This window comes from Protopterus annectens, chromosome 3.part0 (assembly GCF_019279795.1).
Source record: "Protopterus annectens isolate FY-2018-M chromosome 3.part0, PAN1.0, whole genome shotgun sequence".
Lineage (NCBI taxonomy): Eukaryota > Metazoa > Chordata > Ceratodontiformes > Protopteridae > Protopterus > Protopterus annectens.
The window spans coordinates 810,176,319-810,196,751 of NC_056731.1; the positions used below are offsets into that span (position 1 = coordinate 810,176,319).

The 20,433-nt window shown below is 38.1% G+C and overlaps 1 protein-coding gene across 2 annotated transcripts in view; it reads left to right on the plus strand.

The window, feature by feature from the left end:
* DUSP22 (dual specificity phosphatase 22) overlaps positions 1–20,433 on the plus strand; it is a 938,178-nt gene that overhangs the window by 787,369 nt on the left and 130,376 nt on the right. For both annotated transcript variants that reach the window (XM_044065151.1, XM_044065152.1), the window contains exon 4: positions 2,723–2,772. In XM_044065151.1, the coding sequence (XP_043921086.1) occupies positions 2,723–2,772 (50 nt within the window). The remainder of the gene's footprint in view (positions 1–2,722; positions 2,773–20,433) is intronic.

The following is a 20,433-nucleotide window of genomic DNA, read 5'->3' on the forward strand; positions in this document are numbered from 1 at the left end:
CCTTTACCCCACTGTAGTGCGATCTCAGAGTTGGTATATTAAAGTTGGGGGGGGGAGTGCAGGGGGGCAAAGCCCCCCTGCATAAAATAGTTTTTAGAGTTTTGTTTCTTTTCTTTACATTCCCTTTGAATCTACGATGGTTTGAAACTCGATGCTCTGGTCCTGATGATCAGAATTTCGATGTTTCAAGCTTTTGATGATTTCAAGTGGAACCGGCACATATTTCCATTGCCAGCATTTAATGACAGTTGTATATTCTAAAACTTAAGAGCCAGACAATGTTCTGTACTAAGTGTTTTGACTTATCTTCCAACAGTTTGATTTATGTGTCAGGTTATGATAAGTGTCCTGCATCTTATATTGAAGTAACTGCAAGAAAATTACAATAGTGTTTTTATGAACATTTGTAAGTTTTGAGTACCAAAAATGCTAAGAATTATTTGTTTAAATGTATCCAAGTGTCTGAAAATGCAGAGTTCAATTTGAAATTCCAAAAAGTATAAATTCTATTTATTATTTGGATGTATGCATGATCAGTATCAATATTTATGAATGCAGTATTGAAAGAATTTTTTTTTTAGATCAAATCTTTTTTCAGTTTCTTTTCATTTTAAAAGAAAAAAAATGTTCCATTGGAAGTAGGGCAGAAGGATTTGTTAACAACTATATTTGTCAATTTTTATATACTGCTTTTCGGTGATGCCATAGAATTCATATGGGATGGATTCTTAAAAAAATGAAACATATGCTATTAAATAAACCTTTCTTTGAAAATGTATTGATTTTATTCTATTTAAAGTCAACATTATCAGCAGATTAGAGGTTTAGCCATGGATGCAACCATGCCCCAATGGGAGGAAGGATTTATTTATAACAGCAGTGTATTTTGTGGAGAAAATTGTATTTTTATTTTAAGATGACACCTCTTTGGTATGGCATGCTGACAGAAAACAGTATAAACTTCAGCAATATTTCTACAGTATGTACACATTCCATCTTTTCACCACTTCCCCCTCATGGTAACTGCCTTCATCTAAAGCACTTGATTAGCCTGCTAGCTACAGCCCACCCTAGATATTATCATGGAGCTTTCATAACATAGCATTGTAATTCCTCATCATCATCCACCAGAATGCTAAAACTGGGCATCAGTTGGTTAATCTCATGGCCACTCCCAGCCGCCGTACTGCTTATTAGGGCCCAAGTCATAGCAGAGTAACTGACAACAGTCTCTATCCATGCTGGTTGGTTTATGTAGAAGCATTCTTAAGCAGGCATAACAAGTTATTTAGCTGTTTCTTTCAGAAGCTATACCCAAGGAGTAGCGTTTCTCAAATTATGTTAATGAGACCGCAACCACCAGTGTTAGTAAGACAAGGTAATTATATTTTGCTGTAAGGTGAGTAACTTTACGTAATGGCATTTTATAACAATTCATTAATCCTAATCAAATGACAAAGGGTAACAGTTATTAATGAGTCACAAAAATTCTGCCAGCAACTCATTGTAGCATTTTGGGAGTATGTATCCTTTGCATTTAAAATCAGAGTAAGTAGTGTGTTTTATAGGAAAGGAGATCTCACAAAAGAGAAGTTACAAAATGATATAAATTGATGATTAACACAATATTTGTTGCTAAGGGCATGTCCTCAGGAAATTGTACATTGTACACAAAGATGTGGAACATATGGCACAGGTCTCATACACAGAAAGTAGTGATCATAGAGAATCAGTGTAGATGGCTGCATAAATAAGAACGTAATCAAATATAACTTGAATATAGTAAAAGGAAATTCAGACATTTATAAAAAGTTAGCTCCTATCCTAAATTTATCAATAAAAAGAATGTCAAAATGAAAAACATTTTTAAAAGTAACACCTCACAGGTGGCAACACAAGTACATTGAATATAAAATGGCTACATATAAATATCACTCATGCATTTCACACAGCAGGTGTTGGTTTATCAATGAAGGAGTAAATATTTAGTGGGCTGATACCACTAGAATATGTGCACCACCAGGGTTTTTCAGCTGGCTGTCAAAATGTATAGTCTTTATTGCAAGTTGCACAATCTGTGATTAATTTTATGTTGAAAAAAACAACAGGAAGCTTGAGTAGAATAAATGCATTCATGTGCAAAAATTAAAGGAATTGCTTTTGCTGCTTTGGACCATCTAGCAAAAAATAGGGGGAGTAGAAATGACAAACTTATTCAGAATATAAATGACAAATTTCTATAGATGCCATGAAATGTCATGGACTCACCTTCAGTATTAACTATAAATGCGTGAAAAAAGAAGGAATATGTTTTTAAGATAAATATTTTAACATCTGTGTTGAACGTCATGTGATTCATCATATGATTTTCACTTTTTATTTAAATGCATTTAAAGGAAGTACTCTTTTAGTTCGATGAAGTGTCAGTACCAAAGTCTTCTAATTACAGATGAAAGGTCTAACTTGCTTGTAGATTTTTGAGTAATATTTTTTTTCTGTGTCTCATATTCCTCACTTCAAACTTTGGCCTTTTAATTTATGTGGACTTTGGGATTCTTTGTTGATTTCCTGTGAGTTTTAAACTACTGTTGGAAAGCTCTTAAAGAAAAAAAGTAAATTTTAGGCTAGCTAAATTATAGGTTCTGAACATTTATTATTCATCTTGACAGTATTTTTTTTTTCAGTTTGATACCACAAACTTAAACATTTGTTTTTCTTACAGGACATGAAATACCTTTGTATACCAGCTGTTGATTCACCATCTCAGAACCTGTAAGTACATTTTCTGATTTGTTTGATTAACCACACATTGTTACTATAACTTCTGTGGAAGATGCATGTTGTTGTGTCTTTTGGCTTTTATAGGGTTGCCACAGCAGAACTCCGGTCCTCTAATGATTGGCAGTAAATTTTTACGTGCCGAGTTGCCGGCCCTGACGCACAACCTTCAACGAAGGTACGCCCATTCACGCATGTCTCCACACAGAAGACGCTCTAGCTGAGAATCGAGCAGGACAACGTCTTACTGTGAAATAATGCTTAGTTTTTCCTTCGTCCAGTGTTTAAAGCAGCATGCTCTGAAAACAGCTATATTGAAACCTTGGGCCTCTGACTCTAAATCCTCAGTATTCAAAACATTGGGCCTTTGTAAATTTAACACTACTTAGTAGAGATAATTCACATTAAACTATATGATTTGTTCAGAAGATTAAGCCGTCTGGCTAACTGAATGCAGCAAACACTCTCTGCAGGCTTTGCACGATTATTCTGAACATCCACATTAGGAGAAACATTGCAAACTGACTGTGGTCAGAAGGAGAAACCTGTAGCCTTAGCAGCTCAGCAATACAGACATCTAAACCGTGCTTTAGACAAAAGTATGAAGGCAAATAAAAGAGTTACTGAACATTGTAAATGCTGTTCGAAAGATACTATGGAACAGTCTTTAGTATGACTGCCATCTTGTCTGGTAATTTATGTAGCCCGTTGTTATTAATCACGGTAGGAATCTTCTTTTAAATACTCATATGTGCATCTGCTAACTCAAAGTCCTTTAGACTAACCAGAACCATCTGCAGATTTTAGTTAAACTATTATTTATTCATTTGTTATCCAGATAAATCAACAAGGCCCAACTGTCTCTCTTCAGTTGTGATCCAGGATTTTTTTTCAGTTAAGTGATTCAGACAAGAGTCACACAAAATGCAGACAGACACTGTAGTTCAGAGCCAGGCTTTAGGATGAAGCTTGCTAGCAGCTCATAGCCATAATGTTGTGCAACAAACTGCCTGAGTATATCTGTTTTCAGCTAGTGCCAGTAGTTATCTTCTCATAACCAGTGTTTTGCATGCCACTTCAAAATGATTTATCGTTCGGTTTGCAGCATCTTTTACATGCTGGGCATGCATTATCTAAATAATGCATGCTGCAACATCTAGAACAGTTCCCACTTTTAAATTCATTGTGTTGTTTTAGTTCCTTGTTTTCTTCATATTCCTTGTGCTGCCCCAGTTTAAAAGTTTACTTTATATGCTTGGATATTTTATTTTTTTTCTTGCATAGTATGGCATATATTTTACTTTATCCAGTGCTTATGTTCTCATCTGTGCAGGTTATAGCTACTCAAGTTCATTCTGCCAAAATATTTGTGAGGCTTTCTCTACCCAAAAACTTTGGCTGTAATTAGCTTTTAAGAAACATCACTATGTGCAGCACCAATAACACTTCCATTACAAATCTACCTGTACTCTGAATTTTCAGTTTAGGTTCATAAAGGTATATGTTTGATTGCCAAGCTTACACGATGTACCGATCTTCAAGTGTTTCACTGCTGTAACTCCATGTCGATAAGATATTTCTATTTGCTATAGAGATAAATAGGCAAATATATATAGTTATAGAGGTGTCCATAGATGCATGGATAGTATTGATAGATATAGACCAAGATGAGTTTTAAAGGAAGTTAATGACTTGACATCTTATAATTCTAATCGGAGGCTTAATAATACTATGGGAATTCTTTTTATAGAGGACTGTGTGCGGTTCTCAGATCATAACCACGGTATTATGTGTGTGAGATATGAATGTCAAGAAATTTCACCTCAAGAGCAAAGTTTGAGAGATGAATCCAGGCATCCATGTTGAAAACACATAATGCAGGGTTACGATCAGAGAACCAATCATAATGCTTTGTAGTGCATGGAGCTTCTTATGATCCATATATTAGTAGTTGCAGAAAAAAGGTGCTAACTGTTTGCCAACATTCAAAGCAATAAAGCACTTGGTGAGTGCTGTCGAAAATACAGCATGCCATGTTGCTTTACTTTAGGGAAGTGAAGTCAGGGGCATATTATTGGCACTGACAGCAGGCAGAAAGAAATCTCTCTTCAGTTCTGCCACTGTTGCTTCTTAGCCACAACTGCTACTGCCTAGCCAGATAACAACTTAAGTAGGGGTGCTTATCATTTGCTAAGATAATGTCTTGCACTACAGAAGCGTTTAACTGGTTTGTCTTTTTCACAGTTTTGGAGCGTAATCACGATGCTCATTAGTGGTTCCCCCCAGCAATGCATTTTAGGCATATAGACTTTCAGGTAAACTGGATCAGAACTTGCCATATAGATCAGGAAGAGGTCATCTTTCAGTAACTTGTAAGAAACAGAATATAATGACAGATGTCCTTCTATATCACTGTTGCAGTATTCTTTACAATAGGGACCTCCCTGCGAAGGGTAGCCCAACATCCAGCCAATATGCCAAAGCTTTTAGGTTGTAATAGGTACACCATATGGTACACATATGCTCTCCATGCACACCATAGGGCATAAAGGTGACGCACGGATGTACCATCCTTAGAATTCTTTGCTGCTAGTCTGAACGCCATCTTTGATCGTCTATATGAACACTCGTTCATCTGCTGGTTACCAAGCCATTTTTCAGATAAGTTCTCCATATCTGCTTTTATTTTATGGTTGTTAGTTTCATGTCATCCAGAAAAAGGAAATACCAGTGTGGGAGGCAAATTCTCCATACAGTTCATTGCGAGCAGTGTTTTGCTTAGGTGCTTCTCATAACTGTACCTTTTCTTCCACTTGCCAGGCTTTTGTTCCAAAAACCTTGCATAGTCATCTCTCTTCTTTAGCTATCCACTTAGAGAACCAGTATCTTAAATTGCTGACTAAGGATACTGTGGAGGAATCTTCCTGTCCCAGGGGTCAGCCATCTGTGAAGAAGATGACCAAGAAAGCTCGGTCAGATTCTTTGGCTTGTACTGGATGTTTCTCTCAAGGTTAGTGGAAGACCGGAGGATTGTCTGGTTTTTCAGTCAGATTCCTCTGCCATGACTGTTTCGGAGGCTGGCATGGATCAGGCTTCTTGCACATCTCTGGAGTTCTTGCAGTCATCCATTTCAGATGTTCAGGGCCTAGAGGTGTTCCTCAAATGTTGTCCAGAGAAGAGATTCCTACTACGTTTATGAAGTGTCATCAGGGGTCAGAGGCAGCTAAGATTTTTAGGGCTGACATCCCCTTAGGGAAAAAAAAAAAAAAAGGCAGAAAACAAAGCATCTTTTTCCTGCTTCCAAAGACCCTGACCATTAATGGCAAGATTTCACTCATGGTCTGTTTAATGCCCTTATGGCTTTGAAGCCTCCTGATGGGGTATTTGTTCCTGCCCCCTTGGTCTTTTACCCCTCTTAATAGCCCTAGGGAGCAAGTTTCATCTTATGAGAATGTGGATTCGGATGAAAAATCCCTTGACTTATTCTTCCCAGATTCCCTAACCTTTGGGTTATGGCTCTGAGGAAAAGGACTCTATTAGCCCTGATTTTCCTTTTGAGGAGATTTCTTTTGGTGATACAATTTCCTGTATGGTTGAGATTTTTAAGTGGGATTGTGCTGAGATCAGCAAAGGTATTATGAGCTCCTTCAAATGTAGCTTCCTAGACCCTCTGCTGTCTCTTCGGTTCTTGCTGCCTTGTTGGATGCATTCTCTGCAGCTTCTCAGGCTCCTGACTGCCTGCCCCCTGCTCCTAAAAAAATGATGCATTTTATCAGGTGCCTGAGAATTGAAAAGTCCTTTATTAATCTCTCTGTTGACCCTTCTTTTGTTTCTCTTGCTTCTGATAAGCCATCTAAGCTTTTGCCTTCTACAAAACTGCTTTCCTCTGACAAGGACAGCAAAACTATGGAGAGGTTGGGTAGGAATTGTGTACTTCTGCTACCTTGGCCTTTAGAGCTATAAACTACCAGATTCATATGACGGGCATATTTTAGCTCTTCTCTCTCAGACCTGCCAGGTTAATTCAGATCTTCCTGACTCTCAGGGGAAGACTTTAGTTCTTTCTTTACTGGGGTCATCTTCTAAAGTTGCTCACCATTCTATTAAATCCAGCTATGATGCAGCTGATGGCTCGTCTAGAGCTGCTGCTTTTGGTTCTGTGTTGAGGAGGTATTTCTGGCTTCAACACCACCCTTTACCTGATGATATTAAGGCTAAGTTGATGGATGCTCCTCTAGATAACAAACATCTTTTGCTGCTGCTGCTGCGGAGCCAGTTCCCTTCAGGAAAAGGGTAAGGCTTTACAGGATTTGAAACATATTTTTGTTTCACCTGTTCCCAAATTTCAAAGGAATTGCCCTAATAAATCTGCCTTTATCCACAGATAGTCATACCCTTCACCAAAGATAAGAAGGGTGGTAGAAGGGCTCCTCCTATTAAGTCTATTCAAACTTCTTCAGCTCAGAAGCCTCCTTTTCCAGGCAAGCCATATACTGTCTGACTGTCCTTGCCTCTCTCTCTTTGTCTTTCCCAGTCCCATCCAATTTGGTTAAAGATTACTCAAGATTCTTGGGTTCTGTCCATAATTTACCAAGGGTATTATATGGTTTGGAAATCTTTTCCTCCCTTTTTGGGCATTCTTCAGCCGCTTTAGGAGCAGCTGCCCTTTTTTCCAGAGGTTGTTCGGGGCCTGTTGCCTCATGGAACAATTCAAGAAGTTCCAGCTCCTCAAAAGGGGAAGGAGTTTTACTTCAGAATGTTTCTGTTTCCCAGAAAAGAAGGCACCTGGAGACCCATTCTTGATCTCTCTCAGCTAAATACCTTTTTGAAGGTTCATTACTTTCATATGCTATCCTTTCAAGCCTTGTTTCCTCATCTTCCTCCTCAGGCCTTTCTAGTTTCCCTGGATCTCAAGGATGCCTGTCTCCATATTCTTGTTCATTCCCTTTTCAGGAAGTTTTTATGTTTCTCTGTTGCATCCTTGCATTTTCAGTTCTCTGCTTTGCCCTTTTGACTCTCTACTGCCCCAAGGGTCTTCACCAAATGTTTCACTCCTGTGGTTGCGTTTGGTAAATTAAGGGGAATCCAGATCTTTCTTTAGGTGGACAACCTGCTCATTCAGGCCTCTTCTCCAGAGATTTTGCTTCAGCATCTTCACTTTGCTATTTGTCTCCTGCAAAGCCTGGGGTTTGCAGTGAATTTCCAAAAACATTCCTAAATCCTTCTCAGGGTCATGTTTTTCTAGTGTGCAGGCTACACACTCTTCCAATGCTGGCATCTCTGCCTCCTCCCAAGGCTTTAACTCTGATTGCATTCTTTCAATCCCTTCTTCTTCTGGACTCTATTATGGCCAGGGAGTTTATAAGGGCTCTGAGATTCCTGGCCTCCACTATTCCTATGCTTCCTCTGGCCAAACTCCAGTGGGTACCTAAAGTCTGTCTAGCTTCAACATTTTCATACTTTGGATTTTCCAATTCCCCTTCTTTCATGCTTCAAGCTGGAACTTCAGTGGTGGATTCATCAGTTGTCCCTCAACCCAGGGCTTCCTGTTCATCCTCAAGTCCCCACTCAGGAACTCTTTACAGATGCCTGTGATGTGGATGGGAGGGCCTCCTTCAGTCCTCTGAAGGTGCAGGTCCTTTGGTCTCTTCATCAAGAGAAGGACCACATCAATATCGGGAACATATGAGAGCTCTTCTCCTGGCTGTTCAGGCTTTTCATTCTCTTCTCCTACCAGGGCCCCTCAAAATCTTCACATACAATACCACAGTGATATGGAACATTAACAAGTAAGGGAGGACAAGATCTTATCTCCTGCGCAGTCTAGCTCTTCATGTTTGGGATTTAGCTGTCCAGTATCATGTGACTCTTCAGTTGGTTTACATTTCCTCAGATCAGAACATTGCGGCAGATTCTGTGAGCAGGTACATAACACAGTCCCATGAGTGAATGCTTCAGTGATGTGTTTCTGGACATTGCCTATCAGTGGGGTACTCCTAAAGTAGATCTTTTCACCTTCTTTCTGAACAGACAACTTCCTCTCTCTTGCACCAGAGTCCCATGTCTTCTGGCCTGGAAGGTGGATGCCCTCTCTTTTTCTTGGAAAGGGATGTTTCTTTATCCTTCCCTCCCCTTCCTGTCATACTGAGGGTCCTGTTCAAGATAGAACAGAATGCTCCCAAAATCTTGTTAGTGACTCCCTTTTGGCCCAGACAGTAGTGACTCCCTCTACCACTGCATTTAGCCAAGGCAAACATCACAAGATACCTCATAGGGTGGACATAGTCACGCAATACTAGGGGTCTCTCATCCATCCCCACCTGTTCACTCTTCAACTTACATTGTGAGTAGAACGGTTTTGATCCCTTTTAGATACCTTTTTCTCTGAGACATGCTTCAGGTCCTGCAGGAGGCCAGGAAACCCACTAGCAGAAAATCTTGTTTATCCAAATGGAAGAGATTTTATGTCTGGTGCCTTTCTCATAACCTGGATCCACTTAACTATGGAAGTTCCTTTGGTTCTGTCTTATTTGTGTGAATTGCTCAATCCTGGGTTGGCTTACTTTTCTGTTAAAGCCCACCTGTCAGCTATTTCATGTTGTCTGCGTTTGACTCCCCCTTTGACTTCTAGATTCGAGGTCAAACAATTTCTTAAAGGCGTTATTCACATTAGGCCTCCCAGGAAGCCTATTCCTCCTTCCTGGGACCTTAATTTTGTTTTGGAAAAATTGACTTAGGCTCTTTTTGAGCCTGCAGCTTCAGCTTCCTTACAGCATTGTTATTGAAAGACTGTTCTTCTTTTGGTCCTTACCTCAGCCAGATGGGTGTCTGAGCTGCAGGCCCTTGTGACTGTTCCTCTTTTTTTGTTTTTTCATAAGGACAGGTCGTCTGTTCATTCTAGGTCTTCTTTCATGCCCAAGGTGGTTAATGAGTTGTCGCTAAATCAGTCTATTCATTTGCCCACCTTTTTTCCTTCTCCACAATCTGCTAGTGATTCTTCACACCTTAGATTTGCATAGACAACTCAGATATTATTTGGATAAAACTAAAGTCATTCGTAAATCTGAGCAACTTTTTGTTTCTTTTTATCCTTGGTCTTTAGGTTTGGCTGTTTCCAAGCAAACCATTTCTTCCTGGATATCTAAAGCCATTCCCTTTTGTTATTCCTTTCATGGGAAAAGCCTTCCTTCTTCTGTTAAGGCTCATTCTACCAGGGCTGTGGCTTCTTCTGCTGCTTTTTTCAAAGGTTTGGATACTAATTCTATTCTTGAGGCAGCCATGTGGACTTCTGTGCATACTGTTACTAAGCACTGTAAGTTAGATGTTGTTTCTAGGGCTAGAGCAGGATTTTCCAGGGCTATCCCACATGGTTTTCTTAAGGGGTCTACTGGGCCTTCCTCCACCCAACTTTCTTCCTGAACTATTGCACTCTCCCTATTGCAAAGAATACTGCAACAGTGATATAGAAGAACATAGTACGGTTGTGTAAAATCTTATCATAACAGTAGATGTCCTTCTCTTCACTGTTGCAGTATTCTCTCCTCCCTCATCCCCCTGGTCCTTTTCTCCTTCTGGATATGCATGTTCCCTTCTTGTATCCTTAGATACCGGGGCTTTTCAATTCTGAGGATGGTACGTCTATGTGCCATCTTTATGCCCTACGCTTTGCACAGGGAGCATTTGTGTGCTGTACGATGTACCTATTACAACCCAAAGGTTTTGGTATACTGGCCAGACTTCCAGCTACCCTTGGCAGGAGATCCCTATTATAAAGAATACTGTAAGTGTAAAGAGAAGGACATCTACTATTATGGTAAGATTTTACACAACCTTACTTTCCTAAAGTCTTTCAGACTGTTCTGTCAGGTCATTTGAGTGTGTCACAAAGAATTCAGTAGTTTCTGTACTTGACTGTGCTCACTTATGAATAGTTGTGCATTCATATATATTTTGCCTGTGCACAGAATGATCATTACTTTTTTCTTTTACTATATTATATTCATACTTTCCCACACCATGAAAGGAAAAAAACAACTGAATTGGCTGTTCATCTTTTCTCTTTCTAACCCCCTTCTCAATATCCTCTCAACCCAGTTTTATTTGCAGTATGAAAATGAGCAAAATGCTATTGACCCATAGCAGCAGTTGTAAAACATTGAATAACTCTGGTGGATTAAACAAGATCCATTTTGTCTTTTCATCTATGTTAACTTGCCAGTTCTGACTCCAACCCATAAGTAATGAAGCTTCGATGGTCTCTTACTTTGAAGCATGTTTTACTCGTTGTTTTAGCGCACTTTACACATCATAGCACAGATATGCACACAGTTCGATGGTTTAGTACATCTGAGTAACTCACATGTTATAAAACCTACCTATGAATCTCCTTAGCCCCTGATCTTTATGTCTGAGTCATGACCCCATGATTTAAATTATTGTTTTGCTTAAATTCTTGCTACACAATACAGCATTGTTGTGAAGCTACTTCTCATAAGTAAAGGAAAAACTAGTAGAAAATAACAAAAAAATCAAATAGAAGCCAGAATTTTAGGAAGGGTGGCTCTACCTCCTCCAAAACACCATTCACTAGTGGTACACCCCATGGTTCAGTCCTTGGGGCACTCCTCTTTGACATTTGCTTCTCAAATGTCAACATTAATATTAAGGACTTGTTGCTAACCAGTTATGCAGTTGACTGCAAACTTAGTCACACCATAAACTCCCCAGAGGACACCAGAATCCTCCAAGAAAGACTGTCCCAAAAACAAAGCTTGTTTATAAGTATTAGGGACAGTAGTACAGATTTATATATGCAAAGCTGAATAGTCAAGCATTTAGTATGATTTAACTTGTAGACAGTTCCACTTATTGTAGGCTCTAAATAATGAGTAATAATAATAAAGCACAGAATTGCAGCATTCTGTAAGGGAAACTGGAGAATTATATTAAACCTGACATTGACACCTGTGGTACACCACCTGTTAGCTGTGTTGAGTTGGGCAGGTGGTTTTCCACTTGACTGTCTGTGATCTATCATAGGGGTAACTTTTGTATCAGATTAATTTGGAGGCTTTGCCTCAGTGCTAGTCTTTTTAAGGAGTAGTTGTTGGCAAAAAGGTTTCACTTATTCTTGTTTTCCAGAATTTTATCTCTAAATTTTATAAGGACTTTGTGTCGTTAATTATTTTGAAGACACGGTAGGTGTTCCACAAATGCAAATAAAGACAGAAAGGCTGTGTGCTGCTTTGCAGTAACTTTGATAGGTGGGCTTAAGTAGTTCTGTTTGGCAGCAAGTCTTTGTTTTCGACCTTAATCTATTAGTGCAGTCACAGCTCACTCTAAATCCATGAAATCGTGCCAGCAACCAATAACATGTTTCCAAGTGCCAGCTTGGTAATATATCCTGTAGTTGCTGGGATGAAGTAGAAAAGTAAGCATTTGGAAGAAAGAAGGGGAGCACTTTTTTTTTTTTTTTTTACTCTGAAGAAGGGCATTTTAACCTCTTTTTCAATGGTTTAGCTAAAACAAGGTAGCAGTATTATACAATGATGTAACTTGTCAGTTAACTTCCCCAAATGGTCTCTTGCTAGACTGGGAGAGCGACAAATGGGGCAAGGCTTCAAAGGCTGATAGATTATTTATTGTGTAGTGACTGTTTCTGACATAAACAGAGCCCCTTGTATATTTTTGCAGTTTGTTCATCATTTTCATACAGACAGCATGTATGCCATTCTTAAGCTGTTGATCCATCCCATTTGTTAAACTGTTGCCTGGTAGGTTTCTGAAGTGCGTTATTTGATATCACACTTTTTGATCTGTCTTGCCTTATTTGCAAAGCAGAACTGTTAAATAAGTAGGTAACGTTCTGAAAATCACTGAAGTGCTTGACAAGTTCATAAGTTCTTACTAGACGATTGATCTGTGAGGATTTTAGCAGTCTAGCCTTACATTCCCATGGTAGTTTTTAGCCATAGGAATGGTAAACAGGGGATTAATTTGCAGTTTCCCATCCTTTCGTCCAAATTACCTTAGAGTACTTTAAGAGGTGCTTTGCTTTATGTCCTGTGGAAGATGCTTTCACAGAAGCAGTATTCTCTGTGATACAAACGTATTCCCCCCAACATGTTGTATTTATTTTGTAAAAGTGATTGAGATCCCTTGAACTGTTATTTATTATACCATTGGCCATGGGAATGTAGTAGATCTGACAAATTAGGGTCTGTTGCAGCTATATAGAGAAGGTAGAGGTCACCTCTCAGTAGCCTGCAGGATACTGAGAATGTTTACGTGAGAAAGCATTGTGCTAATTGTTGTGACAAGTGTTTGGGCAGGTACATACTGAAAGGGGCATTAATTCTGTGGTCAGCCTAATAAGTATCAGATGTAATGGAATGATTAAATCCCTGCATCTGGACACAATACATTTAGATGTAAACTGTGCAATGAAAAAGGGCTTTTGTACAACAGTGGATACATGGTCTTCAAAGGACAATTAATTGTTGATATAGTTTCCCAGATCCCTAACTGCAGGATCAGTTTTCAGGGGTGTGTTGTCAGCATGATAGTTACAAGGGGGGGAGTCATGCTTGCCAAAGGGTACAGTCATACATCTTTTAGCATTTAGTTTTAATCTGCGGTGTTGACACCAGCTCTTTGCTTAGGACAGGACTTCTTGGAGGATCCTGGTGTCCTCTAGGGGTTTATAGTAGAACCAAGTTTGCAGCCATCTGCATACTTGGTCAATCTCAAGCCCTTAAGATAGCTTTGACTTCTGAGAAGTAAATGCCAAAGAGGAGTGGACCAAAGACTGAACTCTGGGGTGTGCCACTAGTGACTTTTGGAGGAAGGTAAAGCCACCCTCCCTAACTTTCTGCTTTCAATTTGATGCTTTTATAGTCATTTTCCACTAATTTGTTTTATTACTTTATTCCTGAGAAGTAGGTTACAAATACGTTACCGTCCTGTGCAGTAGGGTTTGGTTATCATTGAGGAATAAGGACTCCTTTGCATTGATGGATCTGTTAATAGTTTCATTTATCCTGGCTCAGTAGGTTTTAGCATTTACAAGGGTTGCAGTTTGCAGGTCTGCACATTTTTGAAATTTTTTTTTTTTGCCTTTTCTAAAGCTTGAAGTATATCAGTTAGACTTACAAATAGCTCAAGTATTATCCACTGAGTGTATAAAAATGTAAACTTTGTAACCTGCGTACAGAGTTTGAACTGACCCCTTATAAGGTCATATTTACAACAACAAACTAGCTTTGTGGCACGCATCACTTTACCAAGCTGGCATGCAACAATGGCATGGTCCGATGCAGTGTACATGATAATAATAATAGTAATAATGTTAACCAGGTAGGCCCACTAGACAACAATCCTTTAAATCCCTTTTCAGGGCCAACACAGGAGCAATGTCTGATTAAGCGACTTGCTCGAGGTTGCACAGTTGGCAAATGAGGGCTGAGGGCATCTGTACTTGTTCTAATCTCTTTCCCATATCCCATACCTTTTAAACGTAGCAGAAGCTAAACTCAGATAATGACTGACTTGTAATCACTGGTATTTACATAATGTGCCAGTTATTTGTTTTTTTAAGCCGATGTCCATTAAGATACTTTGTGAGCCAAATTTTCCTTTGGATACTGTCTTTTGCTGCTGAATTATCTTTCTGTTGCTAAAGTAGGCAAAAACATCTTAATTGTGTAAGTACTGCAGGTGTCAGAGAAGTACAGAACTCAAGGAAACAATTTAATCAGGATGAATAATCAAGCTGTCTACTTACTGAATTTTTGCTTTATCTCAAGTGACTAGATATACTAAGTTAAAGGTCATTTTAGCAGCAAATTTGTCACAGTAAGTTAATGTAACCCAAAGAAAAAAAAAAAAAACATGGGTAAACCACCTGAACATAAAACTTTAAAACCATAAATAAAAGGTGGCAGGTTGAGTAGCATGCTACACACAAATGGAAGAACCAGAACATAAAATCACTGCATAAAATACTTTAATAGAACATGTAGATTTAGCTTTTTTGTCTAGTTATAGTCAGGACTGATGACATCCTGATTATAACGGGATGAAAGCGCTAAACCTATATGTTATAATAAAGTATTTTTTGCAGTGATTTTACATTTTGGTTCCTCCATTTGTGTGTAGCACGCTAGTCAGCCTGCCACCGTTCTTTATTGTTTTACAGTAAATGAATGCACGTATGTGTGGGTGTGGTACATTCTGTCAAATATTTTGCTTAGCTGAAGTGTGAAGTATGGACTATTGATGAGCGTGTAGAGATCGATGTATTGCAGATTTGCAGACAATAGGGTTTAGGGAGTCTTCCTTTCTCCCTACTGTTTTGTGAGACAGGATTTTGTATAAATAAGTAGTAGGGGCTGTGAGGTGTACTGTGGGGGTGTATGTATATTTTGTACTTGAACACCCACATAATCAACCAGCAAAATATTGAGACCAAAATCTTGACCCACAGAATATTGAAACGTGAAAAAAAAGCTTGCAAGTCGAAAACCCCTCCTGCAACCCCCCCCCCATACCCCAAGGTAATTATATATACCATCTCCAATATCATACCACAGTAAGGAAATAGCAAATTTCCTGATCCCCAGTGTTCTGTGATCTTCAACATTACAGGACCTGTCCATTTCTCTCCATTTATGTTCTGTGGTTCAAGATTTCAGTTATGATATTTCTCTGTCTGTATGTCTATATATCAATATACCCATCACTTTCTATATATTAATATATAGATATAGGTAGATATGTATAAAACTGGATAACTTGAAGGGGAGTCTGTTTTTATTTTTTATTTTTTCTACTCTCTTACATACAAGATGTTGCACAGCTGTCCTATGATTAACATTTTCTAAGAAGGTTTTTTTGGAACAGTATATTTTCTTGTCTGTAGCCTGTGTAGTTCATGTTTGTTAAACATTTTTCTGATGCTTTCTGTTGCTGTTTAATGTATTAAATTCATATTTATTTATTTATTTAACATTTGTTGACCGGGAATGTTAATGCCTGTTTTCAGCGGAGGCCCGGGGAGAAATGCTCCAGATGCATGTCTTTGGAATGTGGGAGGAAACCGGAGTACCCGGAGGAAACCCACGCGAACACAGGGAGAACATGCAAACTCCACACAGAAGGCACCCCAGCCGAGAATCGAACCGGAGAACCTCTTGCTGTGAGGCGACAATGTTAACCACTGCACCACTCTGCTTTCCAGCTGGTGGCATTGAACTGGTTTTAATTTCACACTGTTGAGACTAGAAGCATAGTATTAAGACTTAACTGGATGTGATACAGGTCCACCTTGTACATCTCTCATTAGAAAACATTTCATAAGGCATTGCGTTTTGCAGAAAAGCACTGGTTTTCAGTTTAGTGAGAGAAGTTTGATACCATCCCAAAATTATCGGTATAACTATATCAGAAAGGTCAAATTGATAGTTTATTTTAGTGATTATTTTTCAGGCAAGTGGCTTTAGCCCAGAATGGATGTTTATCTGCCCCCAAACTAACCCAATGATAAAGATGCATACAGTGCAAATAACACGGGTGTGCTTAACCATTAATATTCATTGAATAAATTATACAAAACAGCACTCTACAAATTATTTCAAAATATCTTGCTAGTCCAAAGCAAGTGTAATGCACTTAGTCTGTTGGATTCAGTTCTGTTCATAGCTTTTTGTGATTAAAGATGTAAATGCTGATTACTTTGTTATAATTTCACTTGGCCTTGTATTCATTTTGTTTTATTTAGCCGTTTGTTTTTAATTGATTATTTAAACATGAAAAGAATGAGAACAGAATCATAATAAAGTGTAAAGATTGCTTAAATCTTATTGGACATGATCCAGAAATTGTATCTTACATGAACAGATTTATTTTTCTGTTTTTTTTTTCTGTTTATTAACTCTAGTATCATAGTTAGTAAGACTACAGTTAGTAGCCAGTCAGCAAATTACAGTGTTTAGACACCAGTTATGAGATATATGGCAACTATGAAGGATATATTCACATGCAATATACGTCTTTATTTATATATTTTATGTTTTTAACCCATTTACTCTTATTGGTCAGTGTACATTTACATAGGGGCTCAGAGAAAACAGAAAACATTTAGCAAAATTAACACATTATTATTCATTCAAGAAGCTGAAAAAAGTAGCATTATTGAGGGTTGAAGGAGTACAGAGCGTACTTTGATATCTGTAGAACTCAAGCTTGACAGTAAAGCACAGTTTTGAAGAATGCATTTGAATAGTATTAAATATTTTATACATTTTTTAAATGTTGTGTAGTGCCAAGCATTCTCCTTGTAAATACTTCTGACAATTTTATTTTTTTCTCACAAAAGTTTCTTTGAATCATCATTTATCAAAACAGAATTACATTGAAATGGTTTCCTGCAGTAAACTATAGTGTGCAAATCTGGTGTCTTGCTACACTTGTAAGATTGCATTAACATGTACAAAGAATAATTATATTGTCTGTTACAGAAATATCCATTGATCATGTAAGTAGTATAAGTTCATATATTATTTGAGTTATGCATTATAAGGATAGGTAAATTTGTAAATTATATGTTTACTGTGCTTCATCTGATTAGTTGTGGAATTTGTACGGATACTGTGAGATGAAATCAAGGGCTTCATTTATGTTAAGCCATCCACCCCTGGGCAGTTTGTCATTTAGAAGAGTCAGTGTCTTATACACTAAAAACCTTTCTCTGAACAACCTGATGTGCACATGCTGTCTTTTCTGAGCAGGAAAAGGCTAAACATATTTGCAAAGTCTCATTATACACTGTGTAAAGTGCTCACAACAAATGCTGTGTACAATAGGCTTGCCACATTGACACATATGGTTGAAAAAAAACAGAACTCTGTATGTTAGAAAGAAGTGTTTTGCTTTAACCTGAAGCATGAGTGACCTACAGAAACTTATGACAAATGAAAAAAGCAAGAACTGAATTAGTAATTACCCTGAAGCATCCCCACCTACTTTTTTGAATTCCTTGTTTTATATGACATCTAAAAGTTGATTGCTCATTTTTTTCATTCCCTAAGTTTTGTGAGGGTTGGGGGTAATCTAACTTTATAAGAGAATAAAAAGATCAACTTCATTCTTTTTTGAATTTCTGCTTCATACCCACAGATTGATTATATTTCTGTTGTTATAGATAGTAAAGATCTGGATTGTAACAGGAACAATAGCAGTGTCCTGAGCTTACTGCAGACCAGTGCCCTTATTTTATATATTAAATTAAGCGACGCCAAAACTATGTGAATAGAGTTTCTTTAGACTGAGAGACACTCATGTAGTACTAGCAAATGCTGCTTACCTCATCAGAATACTGATGCAGTAGGCTGTAGTCAAGACATGATTCCTAACCGGCTGCTGTCCCCATAAAATACAAACGTCTCACTGAAGATGTTGAGACCAGTTTATTTAATAAATGGATAAAATCAGAGTTTATCAAACCAGTAAACTACATGGCTGTGAACATCATAATAGCATAGTTATTCAAAGGCCCTGTTGACCAGATGGCATGACAGATGGCCCAATTGGTCCAGCCTTTTCCCTTCCAACTGAGTGGCATTCATTCATCAGAAACCATGCACTCACATATTATGAATTGTGGACTGACCCAAGAAAGGAATGGGGGTAATGAAGAATGATGGGGGAGGCCACACAGTAACTTCCAGCTACCTCCTGAATAGTGTGGGAGGTAGTGGGAATGACTAAGCTGCCACCAAGGGATTGGAAGCCCAGTGATAAAGAAATAATAGGGCTGCATCTCAAGCCCAGACCTGATACACTGTGCAGAGAAGGACAAAATATCATGTGCTGCGGGCTACATTTGTTCCATGTCCTGCTTTCCCCCACAAAATACAAAAGACTCATCAAAGCTTTTGTGACCATTTTTATTTAATAAATGCAAGACATCATCATGGATAAAATCAGAATTTATCAAACCAGTAAATCACATGACTTTGAATAGCATAAACCAGTTATTTGGAGGCACTGTTGACCTGGTCTAGCTTGTTCTCTTCCAGGTATGTGACACACCAACCATGATCCCTCTGCAGACTGGCTACTCACTCACATGTTCTGAATCTTAGAATAGTGCAGGAAAGGAATAGGGGGGGACAGAAAAGAGGGGAGGCACATAGCAACTACCCACCAGTGTGCCCCATAAAGCAGCCTACCCCCCCCCCACACACACACACACAATTTCCTATTTATAAAATGTTTAATCCATTAACCACAAAATAAATAAGCAGAAAATTGTCTTATGAAAAGAAAATATTTCCCTTTTTGTATTCCAGTTGTTACTTCATTATGATTGACATTATGAAGTACAGAAATAAGGAGATAAATGTAGGGGTCCCAGTCCAGGTTAATATTAGGACAGCTCCCTTTATCTCCTTCTGTACTTATCAATCACCCCTTCATCCCGTACTTCTTCTCTCCTCACATCTCTTATAATTATACCTATCTGTACCGTGCCCTTGCTGTACTTAATGACAACTACTGTCTGTTGAAACTAATATTTTAAATGGTTGGTGCTGTTATATAATTCTGTGTCATATGATAAATAATGCTATTTGTCAGTAATGTACTGTACTGTGTGAATTCAAATTGAAAACTATTATTGTGTGTAAATGTTATCTGTCGAACTTTTCTCCCTGGACCTGCACTGAAGAAAGATCCAGTCAGACTTTCCAGGTAACCAAATGTAAAATAAATAATAAATAAATAATGACAATAAACTCATGGTTTAAAAAATAAACTTTGAAAATAAAGTGACAGGCTGAGATTAAACAAATCAAACCTCATTTCAGAGATGTGTAGCCCTGCTTCTCAAAACCAAATAGAATCCCTGTCTGTGAGATGCCCGTGCTCAATGCCTTTGCATCTCAGTTATGAAGCAGCTCCAACCACTCTAGGGTTTAGACATTTTCAGGGTGATGTCTCTAAAGCTGTAATGTTGAGAGCCCCAAACCAAAATAATGGGAGAACAGCATTAGACCAGGCAACCAGCAAACTAGGAATTAAATGTTGTACTCTGGTTAAAACTCTCAAAATGGTAGAAAGTAATTTATACTTGGTGATCTTACCTACTTCATTGGCACCTAAATGGACTATAAGAAAATGAACCTGCCCTATGTCAACAGTAACCTGAAACAATATGGGCAGCAGTTCATCTCAATTCATTCCTGGGATTCTTTTTCAAATTAATTGGTTATTTATTAGCATTTGTTTTCTTGGAAAACTCCAAATGGGTATGTGGAAGTGACAATTTTTCAACAGAGATCCAAGGATAAAAGCTCCACAAAAACGGTGATTGAATACATGGTAAAATTATATGTATACAGTTTTTCAGAAGCTAAAATGAAACAAGATAATGTTATACATCTTACAATATAGTAATTCCAAAGAGTTCAGAAAAAAAGGTAATGGTATGAAAGTTACATTTGGTATTATATACAGTGCGTAAGGTTTAGAATTGGTGTATACAGGTATGAGGTTTAAACAGAAGTATAAATTAATAGTTCCAAGATTTACTTTCGGTGTACTCAGATGTTACAGTAGCTTAGTCCTGCTTTATATATAGATCGGATAGTGTTGTAT